Source organism: Mastacembelus armatus, chromosome 5 (assembly GCF_900324485.2).
Source record: "Mastacembelus armatus chromosome 5, fMasArm1.2, whole genome shotgun sequence".
NCBI classification, from domain to species: Eukaryota; Metazoa; Chordata; class Actinopteri; order Synbranchiformes; family Mastacembelidae; genus Mastacembelus; species Mastacembelus armatus.
In genome coordinates this window covers 7,540,791-7,561,654 of record NC_046637.1, presented here as the reverse complement: position 1 = coordinate 7,561,654, position 20,864 = coordinate 7,540,791, and the positions used below count along the sequence as shown (strand labels likewise).

At 39.0% G+C, this 20,864-nt stretch overlaps 3 protein-coding genes across 5 annotated transcripts; 1 reads left to right on the top strand and 2 right to left on the bottom strand.

Annotated features, from left to right (window-relative positions):
- Nucleotides 1-91: 91 nt before the first annotated feature.
- On the bottom strand, nucleotides 92-2,786 carry cox14 (cytochrome c oxidase assembly factor COX14). Its single transcript, XM_026306979.1, has 2 exons — nucleotides 2,655-2,786; nucleotides 92-576 (listed from the first exon to the last, which is right to left on the bottom strand). The coding sequence occupies exon 2, from the start codon at nucleotides 564-566 to the stop codon at nucleotides 390-392; it is 177 nt and encodes a 58-aa protein (XP_026162764.1). The 5' UTR covers nucleotides 567-576; nucleotides 2,655-2,786; the 3' UTR covers nucleotides 92-389.
- A 151-nt stretch (nucleotides 2,787-2,937) lies between these two features.
- bcdin3d (BCDIN3 domain containing) lies at nucleotides 2,938-4,926 on the top strand. 2 transcript variants are annotated; one of them, XM_026308134.2, is made up of 2 exons: nucleotides 2,938-3,233; nucleotides 3,722-4,926. In XM_026308134.2, exons 1-2 carry the CDS (start codon nucleotides 3,030-3,032, stop codon nucleotides 4,277-4,279), a joined length of 762 nt encoding a protein of 253 aa, XP_026163919.1. In that variant the 5' UTR covers nucleotides 2,938-3,029; the 3' UTR covers nucleotides 4,280-4,926. The 2 variants fall into 2 exon arrangements, with proteins under 2 accessions (XP_026163919.1, XP_026163920.1); XM_026308135.2 differs by lacking the exon at nucleotides 2,938-3,233 and adding an exon at nucleotides 3,244-3,483.
- A 495-nt stretch (nucleotides 4,927-5,421) lies between these two features.
- Nucleotides 5,422-20,794, bottom strand: ppp4r1l (protein phosphatase 4, regulatory subunit 1-like). Of its 2 annotated transcripts, none has more exons than XM_026308132.1 (20): nucleotides 20,703-20,794; nucleotides 18,781-18,825; nucleotides 18,168-18,297; nucleotides 16,529-16,635; nucleotides 16,151-16,293; nucleotides 15,778-15,924; nucleotides 15,121-15,228; nucleotides 14,691-14,756; nucleotides 14,323-14,481; nucleotides 13,486-13,610; nucleotides 12,437-12,966; nucleotides 12,015-12,322; nucleotides 10,982-11,059; nucleotides 10,643-10,828; nucleotides 10,083-10,244; nucleotides 9,694-9,794; nucleotides 9,261-9,381; nucleotides 8,275-8,409; nucleotides 7,740-7,881; nucleotides 5,422-7,155 (listed from the first exon to the last, which is right to left on the bottom strand). In XM_026308132.1, exons 1-20 carry the CDS (start codon nucleotides 20,707-20,709, stop codon nucleotides 7,010-7,012), a joined length of 2,946 nt encoding a protein of 981 aa, XP_026163917.1. In that variant the 5' UTR covers nucleotides 20,710-20,794; the 3' UTR covers nucleotides 5,422-7,009. The 2 variants fall into 2 exon arrangements, with proteins under 2 accessions (XP_026163917.1, XP_026163918.1); XM_026308133.1 differs by having other exon boundaries at nucleotides 12,437-12,927.
- Between the last annotated feature and the right edge of the window lie 70 nt (nucleotides 20,795-20,864).

Below are 20,864 nucleotides of genomic sequence, written 5' to 3'. Positions count from 1 at the left end.
AGTGCCTTGTAAAAATGTATTTCTAAATATATTCTGTTGTTGAAAGACATCTTTTCTTCTTGCTGTACTGTTCAGAAAAGCTTCATTGCACTGTGGGGCAAAAGGCATTTAATATAATACAAACTATTACAGCCAACTTCATTCCTCAAATACTGCCACCCATAATATAGGTTTAACAAAGGCCATTGAGGGAATTAATATGTTCTTGATTCATTTGTTTGGTGATGTCTTCACCAACAAAACATCTTTCATGTGATGGAACAACACCCACATGATGAAATTACAGTTCTCATGGGAAAAAAAAAAAAAAATCTTCATGACACAACAGTGGAGGAAAAAAATAGGAAATATTCACATCTGTGCAAAAAGGAGCTCGCTCAGTCTGTCAGTCAGTCTTTGATGATCTCAGGATCCTGGTTTTCGGCTGCCAGTTTCAGCTGCTTTTGCCTCTGGTAGTAGCGATATCCTCGCACTGCACATAGGTAACCCCCGTACGCCGTCAGCAACATCATCGAAGCAGAAAAAGCTCGATAACCAATGTCAGCCAGGCGCTTTCCAGACACCATGATGAGGACCCTAAAGAAACGAGGAACAGAAAGTCAGAGCCGGTTCAGGAGCACTACATATCACCACTTAGGACACAAACAACTGTAGAAGAATTACAATATATATTTGTCAGCAGTCAGAGATTGTGCTGTTTTATACTCTAGCTGCCTGTTTGGTTGTATGAAACCTCATGGAATAGTGTTGAAAATCAATGAGCAAGAGTATTTTATTGTTATAGTGGATATTGATTGATTTTATCTTCAATACAATGATGTATTTTCCTTTGCCAGGTATGTAATTTTCTAAATTAACCAAAACACAGCTCTGGTTCAGGTCTACTTCATTTTATCAGCAAATAGCTGTTCACTTCTTTAAAATTTACTACATTCTGTTAAATTCACGATTCAACCACAACACTAAAAGCAGCAGCAGCAGGGGTCCTTGGCATTGACACCTATCACCTACCTAAACACTGAGGCGTCCAGGCCTCAAGGGGCCTAAGCTGTTTTGGCAGTACGAGGGGGAATGACACCAAATTAGGCAGGTTGTTGTCATGTTGAGGCTGATCGACACTAGCTGTGTCCCAATTCACGGGCCGCACTTAAAGGGTGATTACGTCACAGTGCCGCGACAAGATGCGGCCTTCGTTTCCTTCGAAAAGAAAATACTTATGTATCCTTCGCAGCCCAACATATCCCAGCATTCTTCGCGAAAGGTTACAAAAACGAAGATAGCGGATACGAGCGGCGACGCGCTCACCGTGAAAACACAATTATTCGCTTTAAAAACGCTAGTAAACTAATGTTTGCTAAAGTTTACACTACTGACAAATAGTAACGTCACACAATGAGATACATCGCTCGCCGACGCTAGCGGCAAAGCATCTCATTTTCTACCAAAATAATGCAAACCAAGGAAAATAAAATTCCTGGCTCTGTCAGTAGCGATTAATTTGTGAGGGTTGCTAGGCGACAGAAAAGGAGTTTCATTTCGGTTCAGCCTACGTAGGCTGCGTCTTTGTAGACCGCGTTCTTCGAAGGATGCTGTCCCTGAATTTAGACAGAGCCCGTGACGCATACTATGTCACGTGATACAGGAGGTTATCGATATCACCCACCTTACTTTCTAAACGTACCTGCACTGTACTTGAGTATTTTCATTTGAAAGTACTTTACAGATTTCGATTTAATTTTAGTTTCAGCCTTTTAATAAGGATTTTAACAGCTTTCATTAACAATCATTGACCATTTAGTCATTTTATTTTTTATTACTTTTCCATCTATTTTAAACATATTTTAGTCTTGTTTTCATTAGTGACATTTTCGTCTCATTTCCTCTACATTTCTAATATAGCATATAATTATAATGCTCAGTCAGAGTGAATCAGAATAATCTTTATTGGCCAAGTTTGTGTACACAAACAAGGAATTTGATTCTGGTTCACTAAGCTCTCTATGTACGAGAGTTAAATAAAGTTCAACTTTAAAGAAAGAAGATGGTGGGTTTAAAATAAAGTAACAATAATAATAATAAAAAGGCTAGAATGATAGAATGGTATTTTACACATATACAATATATACAACGTGTGAACAGTCACGCCCTCTACACTGACTGATTCTGCATGTGGATTTGGACTAAAGTCCTGTCCACGGTGTTTGGTGGGAGCACTGATAAATGAACTAATCCTTTAGTGAACACAGAAAGCTTTGACTGATCGATGTCATTCACAGCACATTATTGATAAGGTTCACACAGAAATAAGCATTTTAACTAATGTTGCCTTATATCACCAGTAATTTTATGTTAGTATAACAGAACGATTAACTATGTATGGTAAGATAGTCATAACAATCTTAACAGAAGCATTTTGTAAGGTGACGTCTTAGTTATGAAGCGTTTTACCGATTGTTTGGTTTTGGCATGCTTTGATAAGAACACCCAGAAGCAAAAGCAGCACACTGCCCCCCCACAAACATCTAGCTACGTCACAGTCGGTCAAACTTTATGTAACATTACATAAATGGGTCAGGCACAGTTTTAACGACTTTACAAAAGGCTCACTATTCCTCCACATCCCGTCTACGAAGCGCATAATTATCTGCTCTTACCTTTTATTTAAATGCGATAACCTCCTCAATGTCGACACAGCAGCATGCGTAGCTAGCACTGGAGCTAACTAGTTAACCTTCGTTTTCGTAAAGTACGGAAGCCTGGGGGGACTCTATTCATCTCCTCTCTTTTGAAGAGCGACGACTACTGGTCCGGAGTATTTTAACAACAACGACAATAATAATGATAATGATAACATACTCGCATTTATATACGGGTGACATAGGTTATGCTATATTTCCTACGGTAGACAAACATTTACAACACAAGACGTGAGAGTGAAACTGAAACTAATGAGTAGTTGAATATATGGACTAACTTGACAGCAGTCAGTGTTTTCTGCCCGGAAGCATTTTGGAGCTGCACATAATACAATGGCAGCATGTTCGCTAAGTAACGATTGTGTTGGTGACATAAACGACCCCGGAGCAGCTCCTTACGGCAACTTTATAAATTATTACACCTTTAACCCTCCGGAGAACCGTTTGAGCCTGATTCCAGCCACATTGCTTCAGGATTTAGGCTGCAGCGATGGCCAGGAGCCCACGCTGCTACTGGATGTGGGATGTAATTCAGGGGTATGTGAGTAACGTTGGAGGAGATAACTAGTTTTAGTGCGGCTTGTCAACATTAACTAATCAGAACTAGTTTTTTAGGAAGGAATGATTAAAACGGGGGCAGCAGATGCTAAAGTGTACCTGCTTTTACTGGGTTAAGCTACAAGCTCTCTCCACGTTCAATACCACGACTGAGGTGATTCTCTTGAGCAAGGCACCGAACCCCCAACTGCTCCCCGGGCGCCGCAGCAATGGCTGCCCACTGCCCCGGGTGTGTGTTCACTGCTGTGTGTGCGCTTGGGTGGGTTAAAATGCGGAGGGGAATTTCCCAGTTTGGGCTCAATAAAAGTAGGTCTTTATCTTAAACTTAAAACCCCTCAAGAATACATTTACCAGAATGCAGCAGATATTGTAAATGATGACAAGTTTAGGGAAAGACTTACTAAAGTTTCCTTAGAGCCACTGTTCATTCCTGTTTTACATGCTCTCTTTCCCCCTATGAATGGCAGGAGCTGAGTGTAGCCCTTTACAAGCATCTCATACAGGAGACCGTGTGTGAACAACAATCAAATGGCAGCAGAGTTCATCTCCTGGGCTTTGACCTGGACGAGGCCCTCATTCAGCGGGCTCAGCAGAACAACCCTCTGCCCAGCCGCATCTCATTCATCCCTCTGGACATCACCTCAGACACTGACGCACTGCAGGATCACCTCATCCAGCATGGCTGCTCCCACTTCCACCTGTGTCTGTGCCTGGCTGTTACCATGTGGGTCCATTTGAACCACGGAGACTCAGGCCTGCTGCATCTGCTCTCTTGCTTGGCCTCTATCAGTGAGCACCTCCTGTTGGAGGCCCAGCCGTGGAAGTGCTATCGCTCTGCAGCCCGGAGGCTGAGAAAGCTGGGTCGCTCAGACTTTGATCACTTCAAGACCCTAAAGATTCGTGGTGATATAGCAGAACATGCCAGGGAGCACCTGGAGAGACACTGTGGCATGAAGCTTATCCAGAGTTTTGGTAGCACGGCATGGGACAGAAAACTGCTGCTCTTCAAAAGGAGATTAGACTGAAGGACAATATCAAGTTTTAATCTGCAGCATTAGAGGAGTTGCAGATAGTCAGGATGACAAAACCAAAGAATAAAAATATCCAGAATTCAATATTGGCAGTAAGAGAATTGAGAAAAGAGTTAAATTAGTTGATTGACAGTACTTGTCATCAATTAATCATTTATTAAAATCACTTATAAAGGAAACATCAATTTACCTGTTGCAACCTCTAAACTATGACGATTTGTATTTGTCTTAAACATTAGCAAATGTTCAGTATCCTTGGTTTTTGTAGTCTTCATGGGAAAATAAGTACTTTCAAGGTGTTATGATCAGCTCTGGAATCTACTGGCAGATGCTTTTTGTTTTTTTTTCTTTTGTTTTTTTTTTACTAGTGATATTTTATAGAGCAAACTGTTAATGTGAAAATTTGCAGAGCATCCTGTTGTGACAAACAGGTTGTATTTTTATTATTTTATCTGACTAATAGCCCAAAATATAAAACAGAAAAGCAAATCATCACACAAAGTTGGAACTAAAGAATGCTTGGACTTTAACTTTAGGAAAAACAACTTTGCAATTCTGATGACACTAACTGCAGGTCTACAAGGAAGACAGGGAACTTTATTTACATTATTTTGTTTAGTTTTTTCATAAAGTGGTGACTTTATCTGCCTTAGCACTGTTTTATTAAATATTTATATAATAGACAACCTTTCACTGTATCAATGTGCAATCAGAATCATGCACAGCATTCTGTATCCAAACTGATTAAACAGTAGTCAATAATGCAAAACTTAAGCCTTCTAATTTTTCATAATTTTAATTACAGAATACTAAAAATAACATTACATAAAATGTCTTTTTAAAAGAAACCATTGAATATTACAAAGGTTGTAAATTTTGTAAAGTTAGGATATAAAATCTTTGAAGAGTGGTGCATAATTGAAAAGAAAAATAATTTTCATAAAATGTATATATTAACTGTTCTACTAGATAAAAAATGAGATGGACACAAATTGCAGACAGACGAGATGAGTAGACACTGCCATTACTGCAGTGAGCTCTCCTTATGAAGGAAAAAGACTCGAGATGCACAGCACACACCACAATCAGCTTAAGTTCTCAAGTTTTTTGTTTTTTGTTTTTTTAAAAAAAAAAAAAAAAAAAAGTCACAATTTACAACAGAAAAAAAAAAACGAGCTCTAAGGTCTACAAAAAGTGACTTGGTGACTGCTCCCAATATTCACACACCTTGATGGGTAAAAACCCGACTAACTGGCCTTGGTTCCTTAAACGTGTAACGTTTTCCACAGGTTTATGCTGTACAAAGACTTTCAAATGTTTGAGAAACCTCATACTTAGATCATTCCATCAACACAGAAATAATTGGACAGTTGTCTTTAAGTCTCATAAAACAGCCATTCCTATATTCTACTGTACAACTGGTCAGTCAGATCCACTGAAAGCTACCATGGTCACATAATTCAGTATCAGGAGGTCAGCCTTAGGGAACTGGAATAGACTATACAAAAGTGGGGGAAGATCAGGGGAACATGCATAATCCAACAGTGTGCTTTCTTCCTCTTCTGAGTTTTATGTCACCCTGTAGCACATCATTATGAGCCCTTGTTAATATGTTTTAATCAACACCACAGAATTGCTCAGTAAGAATTACCATCCGAGGACATTCAGAGCCTGTTTGAACTGCGGATGTCCCTCTATATGAACAACATACTGGCCAGTTGTGTCCAAACAGAGGTATTTTGTTAGTCCCCTGCGGTTTAGGAGACGTGTCACATTTTCGATAAACAGACACAGATGGGAAGGAGCAATCAATAGTTAATTAAGGTGTCGTCTCAAAAAAAAAAAAAAAAAAAGATATGGTTTTTAATCACCAGTTATGCTGAGTGGCAGAATCACTGTTCCTTCTGTGCAGCAGTAGTGGTTTCAGTGGCCCATGAAGACCAGGTGGAGAAATGCAGAGTAAAGAGTAGGTGAGAGAAGGCAGAAGGGAAGCAGACAGTAACCCAGAGGACATTTCAGAAGACAGTGGACATCTGAGACAACAGGGGCAATGGGGAGGAAGAGAAATAAGAGATACCAGCAGAGCTACCTTGTTTGGCTGGTCTGTTGCTCAGGCAGCTGGAGTTTTTTTTCCCCCATCAGGAATCCAGGAGTTGCTTAACATTTAAGTTGATAATGCTGTTTAGGTTCAGATGAGTCCCCCTGAGTTAGTGCACACATCAGAGTCAGGCAGGCATCGCCCGCTTGTTCGTTAAGAAATCCACAAAAAGAAGCAATTTAAAAAAATCTGAAATTTTATATCAAGTTTACAATTAGCTTTGGAGAGAGAGCCTGTTGCAGGTCTACAAGTCTGATTGGGCAAAAATTAAAAACAGTGTTAGTGTGGAGGAGGGTGGGAAAATTCTCAGATGAAAATGCAGCAGCTACCACAAAGTGGTGCAACTGCCCTCTGAGTCCTGCTCATTCCCTGAAAACTCTGAGGAGGGCAACCTTTGTGTTTTGAATGTAATGTGCGCTGTGTATTTGAGCATGCTCAAATATATATATATATATGGAAATCTGAACATTTCTGGCATGGTTCCCAAGTGGTCATTGGTGCAGGTCTGCCCAGCAGGCGAGTAGTGAGGATCTGGTCAGGTGCTGGTGTTGCAGATTATGCTGACTGTGTATTAGTCAGACAGACAGGTAGGTAGACAGGCAGGTGGGTTGTAACATGAACTGAGGCTACATCAAGGGAGCAGTGTCCATCAAGCCCTTGTTGGGGTCCAGGCTGGCAAAGAAGCGGACGTCCCGGTCCTTGTCCGACTGCAGAGCCATGACAGTATCTTCGAGCTCGTCAGAGTAGGCACAGCCCGGCTCCTTGAAGTATGCTGCAAAGTACAAGACTCAGTTAGTGAGCCTAAAAAAAAAAAAAGTATCATCCCACAGCTGCAGGGTCATTTTTGAAAAAGAAATAACCTTGTGTTTACAAATGAAAAGCAGAATTTATTGTCCTTTTCAACACAGCCTTGCCTGTTCTCGTATGAGCGGCTGCTTATTATGGCCAATGTTAGCAGATTGTTCTTTTTTTATACAGTTTATTGGCTTTGACTCTTCTCTGTTGTATCACTCATACACTACTTTTAGCTTCACCCCTCAACTACTTCTTGTAGCTACACAGGTCACTGTTTAGAAAAAAAGTTCTATAATTTTAATTTAGAGGCAGAGTTCAACATTTTGGAAAGACTCTTCTTCAGGTTTGATGAGGAAATACATAACACTTGTCTGTGCTTCAAGTATGATGCAAGAGTAATTTTAGAGTAGCATAAAAACAAGAAGCAAAAGGAAGCTGCTAGTGTGGCCAGGTCAAAAAAAACATCTGCCTACAACACCTCTCAGCTTCCTGTAACTATCTTCTGTAACATGTTCAGTACATTTCCTAAAATGTCAGTCAGTGACTTCATTTATAATTTACCTTTTTCCATCACACTCTGTCGTAAAGCCTTGGCCACCAGTACACGGACATTAGCAACTGGATCTGAGGAGAGGCTGAGCAGGCTGGGCAGGAGATGCTGGCTGAACTGCTCCATAGGCATACAATCCTCCTCCACTACGGCCTGGAATACAAGAAAACAAAGAAAAAGACTTGGACTGGTGTGAAAGAGAGCAACACAAATATATGGTCAGGAGGCAATTATGAGGAAGAAGCTGACACACATGACAGAAACCACAACAAAACACAAAAGTAATCTGAAAAACAGGCTCTTCCATAATGCATGGTTGGAGTAAGACAACATGATGACAGATAAGAGTGTGAATATTATTTGAAAAACTGCCAAAAATAAAATGGTAAAATAAAATGATAAAAATGAATATCCATTCTATTTGCCAGGAGTAATGATCAATTAAGTATGCAGTTATCTGCAGAGTTAAAAAAAACAAGTAAAGAGACGGGAGAAGTGATTGTTGGACCTTTTCATGTGAAGTAATGTTAAATAAACATGACATACCTGACAGATGAAGGCAAAGGCTTGCCGCCCCACCCACTTAGAACAGTGGCAGAACCTCACAGTGAGCTCATTCATGAAGTTTAGGCCCAGATCATCAGCACCACATGTATACAGCTTCTGAAGGATCTCCACAACCTGAGACGCAAGGAGTAGCAACACAGTTTCAAATTAGGCTTCTCTGACCAGTGAAAAGATGTAATAACTGCAGTTCATCTGCACTGACGGTAGAAATTTGATATTCAAGTTTAGAGGCAGGCAGTTAATCACTTTGGCGTTTGATTTAAAACTTGGTTATTCTTCCTGTCTAACTGGCATCATGTCTTTCATGATAAAATATAAAAAGAACTTGACTCTGCTTCTTTATGACCACCAACCAAGTAACTTCAAAAATACACATGAGAAACTGCTGGTGGGCTTTGAATGAACATTTCCATCAGAGGCTTTTTTTGCAAGCTGGGCTGCTAGCGCTAAAAGGCACAGCACATTATCCAGCTTTAAAAATCTGAACCATTTCTAAAACACTGATGTCTCACCCTTTTTAATCCCAAATTTATTGTCCTGTGCTGCTGGCTATCTTCATGGACATTCATTTACATTAACATTTACAGTGATGTGTTTCCCCCCTTCTGTTAACCCTACACATATCAGATATTCAGATATGTAACCCATTTTATTGTACAAGCACTGCACCAATTGCAGAACAGATACAATGATCTAGAATTATTGTTCATTCTTATTGGAATATTTTATTTGTCTTAACTACCACTTTTTTTTTTTTTTTTTTTAAACCAGACAGCCTTTGCCCTAAACCAGCTGATCAAATACAACAATCTGTTAGGGCATTACTTTATCCCAAAACAACATATTCTGAACATCATCTGTGTGACTCATTTCCCCTCTTATATTTTGGCTCAATCATCTGTCACAAGCTGCAAATGGTTTTCCTCACCTGCCATTCCCTCCACCATTCTATACTATCCACTTACCAGTTTGTACGAGATCCACCTGACCTCTGAGACTTTGTCAGAGCAAAGTGTGAGCGCTATCTGTCTGAGGTAGTCATACACATCATGGTGGCTGTACAACTCTATGATCAAGATCAGCTGCCTGAAAAGATAAAGGGCACTTCAGTCAGACAAACATGAGTTTCTTGTGAACAGTAGTAAATATGAAGGACTAAAATGTATTAAACCACAACTTAAAATGCTCTATTATGGGTACAGGTTAGTGAATACAGTATTAGTTGATATTGACAGGAAACTAGCAGTACAACTAACCCAATACACAATGTTTCAAGAGCTGAATTCAGCCCTGCCATATAGTCTCAAAAGACAAGAATTAGGTCAGTCTGGATAAGAGAGACTGCTAAGATATAATCATTTCAAAATTTGTTCCCAACTGGAAGAGGAAAAGACATACTCTGCCAGCTCATATCTGAATCTCCAGTTGCGACTATTGTCTGTCACCATGAACTCCTGCAGCTGGTACAGATATTCTCTCCTCTTGTCTGCATGCAGCAACTGAAAAGAAATGCACAAATTCAACCATCTTAGTTATCTAATGTCCATCGTCACCTGTAAAGCAACTGATCCAACTGAGATTTTCTTCATCAAATTGTAAGAGTTGTAAATTCATCCATTGTCATCAAATTCACAACAGTGTTACTTCAGTGTAATACAGCAAACCAAAACTTTTGTGTTTGTGATCTCTAAGCTTGAAAACATGTGAAATAAGACCAAATTTACTAAACTTATTCACTAAAAGTTTTATTATACTTGGACCAGCAGTAGTTGAATCTATAACCATACCTTGAGGAAATCATACAGATGCTTGAGCACCCCAATGCGAACCTCATCCAAGTCTTTGAGGAACCCATTGAAGATGGGCACCAGATCAGCTGCCGTCAGCTGGTCTCCCAGGATAACTGCCAGCTCATGGATGGAGAAAGCCAGTGTACGCCGCACCTTCCACTGAGAGACAGGAGGGATGAAACTTCTTTTTTTTTTTTTTTTAAAATCACAAAACAATGTAGTGATGCCTTTCTAATTATTGAAAAAATAAAATCATTAACCAATTTAGTTATTGAGAAAGGAAATTTATCAGCACCCCTAAGTGAATGGTAGTGGTTCATTGCAATGTTATGAAGCCAACAGTGCCATTCACCCCTGTGATGAGGTAATGAGAAACTGAATGCCATCAGACTGGCCAATTAGTTAGAAGATCTTGATCAGCTATTAAAAACAGCTTAATCTGAAAATGTTATCAACTTGTGTCAGAATTGAAAACGCAATTTGATGTTTATTGTTCAAAAAACAAGATCACATGAAATTCAGCCATACCATCTAATGGCTTATATTTCTCTGCGTACCTGCACATCAGTAGCGAGGGTTTCATATGTGTCCTTGAGGCAGTGCCAGTTCTGTCGTCCCAGAGTAAGAGCAACACCCGGCAGGCTGAAGGCACAGTGTTTGGCTATCTCTGTATCCACCGTTTGGGCCCGGGCTGGGTCTGTCATAGAGAGGTACTGATCCAACAGCTGCTGGGGGATGACATTCTGGAGACACAGCAAGAGATTTAAGGTTGTCAATCAAAGTGCAAATGAATGCATAGTGAGACGATATCAAACTATTCATGTCTGGGCTAACCAGTAATAACTGCAAGGAAAAGATCAGTTTTTCCACAATATATAATAGTAGTGCTGACTGACCTGGATCTTAGGCTTATCCTCAGACACTGGGCTATTAATGGAGTCGTCATCCTCCATGCTCTCAATCAGGTTAGACCCCTGAAAAAAGCAGAAAAACAAAAACATACAAGCATGTGCACACACCATCATTAGAGAGAAACAAGTTGACTACATTAATTTTGTCACTTTTCTTTGTTCTCTGTAGACAAGACCTGACCTAATGCTGGATTTTTAATTGCGTGTTAAGGGATTACAGTACAGCTATGGAGTCTACATAAGCCTTAGCTGACTTTTACCTCCTAGACAAACGAATTATACATTGGGGATACAGAGATTTCACATGGGAAGACCAAAACTGTGACTACTATACTAGCTTTTTGCTCCTAATGGGGGAGTGAAAGCAATGTTTAGAAGGATGGTAGAAAGGAAGGCTCAGTAAGGATTTTCTTTTCAGTAACACAGCTATCAACAAACATAAATGGAAAGACTGTCATTAGTCTGCTACTAAGTAATGAGAATAGACACCATAAAAAACAGCATGTATTACATGTAAGTATGTGCATATATAGCACATAACACTCTGTATCACAAACTTAGCTGCTTAAATTTGTGTTTCATTTTCTCTCAAATTAGAACTATTTAGGTTATTCCACAAAAGTTCTGTATGTCTTTTAGTCCTCCCTTCTTTTACTAGTGTTTGCTTATGTAGCCAGTCTGCTGTGCCAAATCTGATCAAACTACACTGACAAAATTTGAAAAATATACATTTAGTAAGTTTTTACAACTTAATTTTCAATATTGCTAATTTACTTAGGAATACATAGAAACCACATTTTCAGGTTTTTGAAGAATAATAATACAGCTTTATCAATAGTGCTGCAAGGTTCTGGCCAAAACCTGTGCTCTATATATCTTAGGCACAAGTCCCTTTAACCCAGTATAAATATAAGTATAAATCCAGCTTAGGTTCAGTACATGTAGTTACTGAGTATATTTGTCCAGACATATATATGGTTTAACAGCTGACTTAAGATACTGCAGTAATGTCTCATACTAGAACAAGGGAGTCAGGAGGCGACTCTTCTGGGTCATCCAGGGTCTCTGTCTGTGTCTGTTCATCTCCTTGCTCCTGGACAGGGCTTGACTCTGAGGCTGGAGGAGTTTCCATTGTTTGCTCCTCTTCCGTAGGACTCTCCTCACTCCCTGACTGGACTTCTACAGATTCACTCTCAGACAGGCTCTCTGTGTTATTCTCAGGCTGAACATCTGGCTGGGATTCAGTTGGACTGTTCACCGGGCTGCTGTCTGCAGGACTGTCAAGCTGGGCTGCTTTCAGAGCTGCTGCTAACACCTGGACTTGAGCTGGATGAAAAATAAACATACACAGCTTAATATACATGTCAATACAGAGCCAAAATAAATATACCTGCTGCATGCCTTCAGATAATCACACACATTGTGGCTATGTATACTCACCTTGCACATCAGGGTCATCCATGTGTGGTTGCAAACAGTCCAAAACCATCTGGATCTGGTCGCTGGTAGCTTTGCCATGGCTAGACTTGGAATCAGGACAATTATCTTCACATTCCTCCTCCTCCAACTCCACTTCCTCTTTCTTTTCCTGCTTCTCTGTCACTTCCTCTGATGTTTGAAAACTTAGCATTTCCAGTTCCCCGCTGATGTCTGGTAAAGGAGACCTCCAGTAGTGGAAAGAATTAAAGTTCTCATCTGTCTGCTCTATCTCTTTTGTGTTCTTAGCGTTGTTTGTAGTCGGAGGGCTGTTACTGCTGTTATAGAGGGTGTGGGTGAAGCCGTGGTGCATCTCTCCAGAAACAGGAGTGTGGTTGTTATCAAAGTGGTTCATGTCCTCAGCGTCAGCTGTTGACACATGCTCTGGGGATGGTGTGGCACGGCCGTCCTGGTTGGGAGGTGTGTGAGTGACAGCTCTTTCTGTGCGGCAGCCGCTAATGTCGGAACAATTCAGGGAATTTAGGGAGCGATCACTGAAATGAGAATAACAAAATAACACTAGAAATACTTGTATCTAATTTCTAATAGTCTATATGGTGTCATTTGCCATTTACTGGCTGTACTACTCAAGCCAGTTTTTAAAGTTCCAGTGAATCTAGTTTCACCATTGCAAAGAAACAAACCTCAAATCCTAAATAAAAAATGTTCAAACATAGGCAAAAAACAATTGAGGCATTTATGAGTACATTTCCAACGCTGTCCAAACACTCCCAGTGAATCATAACCATGACTCATCTGATCAATGATGTAATGCTTTAAACCACATCTTTGCCAACACAAAGTCACATTTGTGCAATGCCATAACATATCATTTTCATTACTGCCTAAACCAATATGTTAAGCTTGCTTAATGAAATAGCAGTATCTGCCAAACTCTGACTTACTAGGACACAAAAGACCTACAAGCCTAGTATTTTTTGAGCTAACTTGAAAAGAGTTTCAGCGCTCATCAAAGTAAATCAATAGCTTTGAAGATGAGTATCAGGTCCTACCTGTCAGATGTACACCTGGGGACATCGGGTAGAGCACCATCCTCTCTGAAATGAAGGCCTGTGCTTGAGGGATTGGCAAAAGTTGAGATGAAACGTCCCAGAGACTGAAAGGCAGCTTGGCGCACCTGAAAATGGAGCATAATCTGTCAATTTCATTGTGACAGAGGACTTTCACAGATCTTAAGAAAATGAAGATAACTGGCCAAAGATATAAAGATATTAATGAACAGAATTATTTGTATAGTTGACCATTTTAAGGGCTTTAACCAGTGCAAAATAATACACATGTAGACAGTGCAACTGCATGCAGTTCTGTTTATACTACATCTATACCCTCTGACAAGGTCACATATGTTCATTGTAGAAAACTCCACATGGTAATAAATGCTGGCATAGATCCACAACATTTATGTGGGTCAAGTCCTCACTGCTACCCGTTAGAATAAAGTATACATCCACGAGCCAGAACCTTATAACCTATGTGATGGTCATAATGTTCTGGCTCAGTAATATGAACTTAGCTTTGGGCTGCAGACACTTTAAAACCACATTTCCAAATGACAAACCTCAACATTTTTTTATTCAATTTTGCATCCATTATAAAAGTATGTAGATTTACGTGGTTTTAATTGCTCAACCAGGTTTGGAAATGTTAATCTTTTATGAAAAATTTGTCATTTAAGTAAAGTACACAGATCAAAATCAGAAACAAGAAGATGCATACAGTGGTGAAAAAGATCTGAGCAGCAACCGCTTCATTTTCATCACAGTACAGAGGAAGTTACACATAAGAGTTTTTGTAATTTGATGCAACTGTATGAATTGTGTACATCTTACCCAGCGGGACTGGTCACTGATGAGGCTGATGAACAGGGGAGACAGTTTTGCACGTCTCACCTCTGGAGAGGTGGAATTAGAGACCACCATAAAGCACTCAGCACAGGCTTTCCTGATGCCCCACAGGGTGTCTGAGCACAGATCGAAGAACTTGGGCATCTAGATTAACAGCAAAACCAAGTCAATACACCTTAAATCTAGTATAGGGTGTTTAAACTGCAACACAGCTAATTTGACACACTGGATGTGATATATGCATACGTATATGTTAGGACCTAAGATAAAAACTTTTAAGAATCGCGATGTAAAATTTTAATGCTAAAATAATGATGAAAATGTAAATATGCAATGGACATAGAGTCTCTCACCAGTAGTTTTTCTGTGGCCTCCTGGCCCACAATAGAACAAAACTCTCCAAAATTGGCTGCACAGACCTAAAATACATATATAAATCTCACCATTATTATATAAAAACTATAAGACTATTCCCAATGTATGACCACCTTTAAAACTCTTACATACTCTTCTCCAACTGCCCCCAGTTATACCAGAGAATTAACATTTCTCACAGAAAACAAAAGTGTAGTGTGGGCAAAATATTCAAGCAAAACAAAACTGAGGCTGACTCACTGAGGTATTGGGTTCATCCTCATGGAATACCCCAAACACAATCGAATCTGGCTGTTAGTTTGGGATCAGTTGTGACTGCAGTATGAAACTCATACTGCATACAATATCTCATAGCTTCAAAACCATACTGTAAATAAATTTTGACTGAAAATGTGAGGAGGTCGTTACCTTGCGGACTTGGAAGAGTCTGGCATCACTGCACAGGTCACAGAAACGTGGCAGGAGTAGATTCTCCACTGTGTCTTTGCTCAGCATGGTGACGACTTTACACATGATCTATATAAGGAGGCAAATGGACAGCATATTTCATTCCAACTCAGACTGTGCTTCAACTGTTTCACATTGCTGAGTTTTCACTCAGCATTTAGTTAATACCTAATGCCTATTAAGGTAAAAATGCAATGCAGTATGGTTATTCACATTTAACTTTAAGTCACTGCATTGAATTTTAAGTTGTGTATTGCCAAGCAATTTGTGAACTCATTCAACAAATGCACTGTTTATAATTTGACAGCTCAACATGCACAACAAATTTCGATTCATTTAATTCAGAAATAATCTGTGTCAACAGTGCTGCTCCACCAAAACAAGACCCTGGTGACTGGATTAGACAGACACTGACAGATCACCAGCAAGCAATAAAAAGAAATTCCCTCTAACTTAGAGTAATTTAATTGCTGAGCCAGCAACCACACTAAGCCTAAAACTATGTGATTTTAAGATATATTTCACTAGATGAACGACACTTATCACACTTGTCAAATAATAAGCAATAACAATTTTTAAAAAATTAAAAAGCATGACCACACTATTAGATTTTCTTACAGCAACTGCCTCGATTTTGTAGTCATCGTCACTGCTGGGTTCTGTGAGGTCTAGCAGAACAGGACAAACTTTGTTCTCCATGTCAGCTTTAGAGATAAGCCCCTGCTCCAACAGAACAAGTAGCGCTGCCTGGCTGGTCTTCCGCACCTTGGAGAAGAAGAGATAACTATAAAACCAAATTAAAAACATGATTTTGGCCCAATTACGCTAGTCAGTTTTTTTTGTTTCTTAACTTTTGGTTAAGATTTTTTTGGGGACGTTTGCTGACAGTTTTAACAGAACCATGGACACTGTGGTTGCCTATCTTTAACCAACTGTGTTTTCAGTTTTTAACAGTAAAGTCAGCAAGAAAACTGGTAAATTGAAAGTCTACCTGGTTATTTGGATCAGTGAGATACCGGACCACAATTGGCACTAAGTATCTTGAGAAAGCGGCAGGGAAGTTGGGCCGACTCTCGTGTAAAAACATGGCAATGTTGGGGACCTGTTCCATCAGTTCAGCTCGCACTGTGGGCTCTGTGTAGACACATTATGTTATATGATTAATGAACATTACAATGCAACAAGGGTAATGCTCTTTCAGTTATGCTGAAATGAAATACTAAAATAGTTTCACTTTGTTTAGCAAAAAATAAAAAAAGGAGAAATAACTGTACAAGATGCAAATATTAAGCTAGAACTTAACCAAAGGCCATGACCAATTCATCTAGGGTTAGAGCAACAAAACAGAAGAAGGGAAAAATGCATCTACCTCCATCTTCCGACATTCTGGCAACTGTCTCCATGACACTAATAAAGTCATTTTCATTGTCGCTGAACTCTCGAAGCACATCAAGCAGGCCACGAGCCACAATCTGCCTAGAAAGTAACAAGACTGAAGTTAGTACACTGCCTGGCAATTGCATATATGAGTGCACATATATCAAGTCAAGTACATGCACAAGTACTAGGGCATGAATCCTGCAAAGCTGAGAGTGAAATGCATGAAGACAAGAAAATAAATATGTGAGAGAAAAACATACTAGTATTACATGTTTGCAGAGGCACTGTGAATAAATTATTCAAAACCACATGCTGAGGAGTTTATATACACTCAATTTATCTGGCAGGCTTTCAGTCCAAGTTAGAATTCACACATCAATAAACACAAAAGATAAAAAGACAGGTAAAAAAAAAAAATCTTTGAAAACTATAATACAACTATAATCAACTTAATATCATGTTCAGGCAGACACCATCCACCCACCACTTTAAAACCTTTGACATTCTTGTACCACAGAGTTAATTAAGTGTGTGATCAGTAAATACAAGAATGCAGACAGTCATCCAGATGACTGTAAGATAAGTCTAAAGCTAATTTGATATCGTACAATGCGTTAATCTAACGTCAATTTGAGATGCCAGATTTATGAATGAAGTCATAATTCTATACAATTATACAATTAACTAAAATAAAAAGTCAAAAACAACCTTGTATCATTATTCCATCAGCTTTCTGAACCACAAAAACAGTGATTGTGCAAATTTAAAAAAATGTACAGAATTAAATACAGCCCAAAAATGAACTTTATATGATACAAAAACACTGTTTCCTGATAGATTCTAACCCCTTTATGAGTTATTATCTGGCTACATCTTTTCATCACTTTTTCTACAAGAAGTGAGACCTCTGTGCCATTTGACAGATGTTTCCTTATTACCGAGTTGCACTAGGTTGCAGATGTTTCCTTATTGCTAAGATAGAGCATAGTGCCAAAGTGTCACTAAGTGCAAAAAAATGCATTCATTTATAAAAGTATATATAAATAAAAGTAATCTAAGATCCTTGCTGCTAGAGCAAGAAAATTTGTTAATGTCTACTATTTGTAATAATTAGGAATATTTAACAATCTATGGATTATATTTCTTTAAAAAAAGATGGCTTAATTGTATTTCCAGTTATCGTTATAGTCTCCTTGTGTCACCTTAAGCTAAAGCAACAGAATAAGATTTTAGAAGCATCAAGACTGTCAGAAATCCTGTCCTAACTGATACATAAAAATGTCTACTGTTCTTTATTACTTGACACCTTATTGTGAACTTAGGTAACAGGATCCTTTACATAATGACTACATTTTTTCAGTGACCTGACTGATCACTGGTATGAGGGACAACAAGTTTTGATCTAATACTTTGACGTTAACCTGTTTCAGACGAGCTGTGCAGCATAGGTTACCATGGTGATCTACACCATTTAAAACTGAGCCAGCTTTGTGATAACAGAACACCTGAGTGAAGCCAAAAGATAGTTGGATAATCTTGCTTTGTGGTACAGGTGTGTCATTGCCTCAAATTAAGCATTTTTCCTGGGCTGCCTTTTCATTGATGCCTGACCATAGGGCTCCACTTACCTGTTAAAGACATTCTCACTGAAGGCATACTTCTCTAGCCTCCCAAGAGGAGTTAGGTTGTCTTGTCCTGCATCGAGGAAGGCTGTGATGCGGATACCGTCACATTCTGTACCATAGTCATCAAATCCAACTTTGGAAGGGAGAAAAAGATTATTTTGTATTTAGACAACTTGTCTGAAACATTATACTTAAATGGGGATACTGACAGATGTCCCACAGAAGACCCAGAGCCATGTTGATGATATCGAGTCAGGCTAACTGCCAGGAATGTCAGAAACATTTAATGTTCCAACCATAAATACACACTGTCTGTGAAACTGGATCTAAAAGCTGTTTCATCAGTCTGGCGAATGCAGACAACAGGGACTATAGGCTTGTAGAATGGCTAATAATAACATGGTGTAAAACCCTGAAATACTGTTGACAGCTTTAAATTACACATGGGTGAATGGGGTTGCCCAGAAAGACGATACTGTCATATAAGTCCCTGCTTAAGAGGTGGAATGCTACGTTCCAAGTACAATTACATGAAAGAAATTAAGCCTTTAATACTGGTGTTCTTTAATGTGGTTGATGTGGTGTAAGCAAAATCAAATAAAACTGGAGTACTCACAGTCATCCAAATCATCATGGCCATCTTCAAAGTATAAAGATAGACCTGCAAAGATAAGGCAATCAGAGAAGTGGGGTAGCAAACTTCATCAGCATGCCATCACTGTCCCTATAGAGCATTCCCCACAATAAAATGAAAGTAATTGTCGGTGGGCAAATTTTGAAGGGACAAAGTTTCATTCAGCAAAACTGACGTAACAAGAAGAAGAAGAAGGTGACAGTGGAAAACAAAGCAGGCATGAAGGGAAAAATTGCAACCATACATGTTTATGTTGTTAAATATATGCAATTTCTCAATAATATGTAATAGTAAAGTGCACCTCTACTAAATTTTAGGTGCTTGCTCCCACAAAATGAATGCTATTAAGGAATTCTTGTGCCACGGATCACCCTGGTAAACACTGTACACACTTACTGTATTAGATACACTCAGCAAAGACTAATACAACTGTTCCACAATAAATCCTTACTTGATGAAGGTGACAACAGTCATTACACAGAAATGTTTATATTATTGACATATGATGAAATATGTTATAATGCTGCATTAGACTGCTTTGGTCTTAGCTTGAGTTGCCCAATAAACTGACAACTGATTGTGTATTTTTATTTTATTTTGATATTGTCTGAAGAAAAGCAATCATTGGCCCTAAACATAAAAAACCAACACATATTTTAAAAGCAGAGCACCCCAGATGATAACACAAATTTGAGTATAACTGTATATTTACTATTATTTATAATTTATTGGCTTGAATTTCATTGTCACTTATGACTACAACTAAGTATCACTTTATCAAGGAATCTACCAATTTATTTCAATTAAAAATATTTTTTAAACCTAATGTGGGGTCTTAAAGAGTGTGAACACCTTAAAATAATTAGTTTACTGTTGCTTAATATGAAAGAAATTCATTTAAAAGTTAGAAGTAGAAAGATAATTGTTGGTATTTTAGATTCTGTAGTTTAAATATAACTTAGATGATTAATCTATCAAATATCTGTTGCTCAGATATTCGATTAAATATATCCTTAGAGTTCTAATATTCATAAAAAAGGTATAAATTAAAACTACAAAGCTGATACAGGCAGAGCTCTCCCAGAATGTTTTATTTATTATAACATAATAGTAAATAACGTAGTCATTAGTAGTCAAGTAGACATACCGACACTACAAGAACACAGTTTGATATGTTTTCAGTACCCCCCATAGCTATAGAACAATAGCAGGACAGTCAAAAGAAGAGCCCAGAAGGAGAAGCATGCGGTGGGACGGCTAATGCCTGTGTTTACAGTTGGCCAAGCAAGGGAATGTGCTCCTAATATAAAACCACCATATATCTCAAAAATACACATTAAATGCAGCGTTTCGCCAATAAAGTAAATAATGTGACCACTGGTTTAACGCCCCCCCCCCAAAAAAAAGACGGCTGCTAAAGACCAATATCTCTCCTTTGTTATGGTGTAAAGGAGGATTTAGTCAGCTTACGGCTGAAAATGACTTTAGCAACTAGGCTAACAAACGACAGCTAAGTCAACCCGCTAGCTTTTGCTATGACAACATTTCGATAATAAACACGGCTGAAGGCATGTGAATGTGTCTAACTACAGATGATAGTGATTATTTGTAAGTAAACTACTCGTACCGTGTACTTATAAGGGTATAAAGGGTCTAAAGACGCCCACTTAGACAGCCCTGAGTCGGTTTCGTTAGCTAGCTGGCCAACAGTGCTAAGTTTGCTAACACAGTCTGTCGGTTGACTTGGCTCGCCTTAGCTAACCCTTCTCCTCTGAACAGCACAAATGCAACACAATAGGAGTCACTGTGGCAAAAACTGTAATTCCGTAGGCCACAATTCAATATTTCAGGTGCCGACAGAACGTCACAATACAGAAGAAAAGAGTATTTAAAAGTGCCATTACCTGCCATCTTGAGTCTCGGCTCGGCTCTGCGGGCTGCCGTCCCGGTCTGGGCTGTCACCACCACAGCTGTCACTCAAACACAGCACCAAACTACTTCCTGAAAGTACCTCCTGACGCTCCCATTCACGGTTAAATATTTTTACTTTATATTTCTGCCCCAGA

Excerpts from the sequence above, each read along its gene's own strand:
- ppp4r1l (XM_026308132.1), bottom strand. Across the intron at positions 16,636-18,167 it reads AGTGAGAATGTCTTTAACAG|GCAGATTGTGGCTCGTGGCC; the intron begins GTAAGTGGAGCC and ends GTTACTTTCTAG. Across the intron at positions 7,156-7,739 it reads ACAGAGTGTGATGGAAAAAG|CATACTTCAAGGAGCCGGGC; the intron begins GTAAATTATAAA and ends TGTACTTTGCAG.
- bcdin3d (XM_026308134.2), top strand. The coding sequence starts at position 3,030 with ATGGCAGCATGTTCGCTAAGTAACGATTGTGTTGGTGACATAAACGAC. Across the intron at positions 3,234-3,721 it reads ATGTGGGATGTAATTCAGGG|GAGCTGAGTGTAGCCCTTTA; the intron begins GTATGTGAGTAA and ends TATGAATGGCAG.
- cox14 (XM_026306979.1), bottom strand. The coding sequence starts at position 566 with ATGGTGTCTGGAAAGCGCCTGGCTGACATTGGTTATCGAGCTTTTTCT.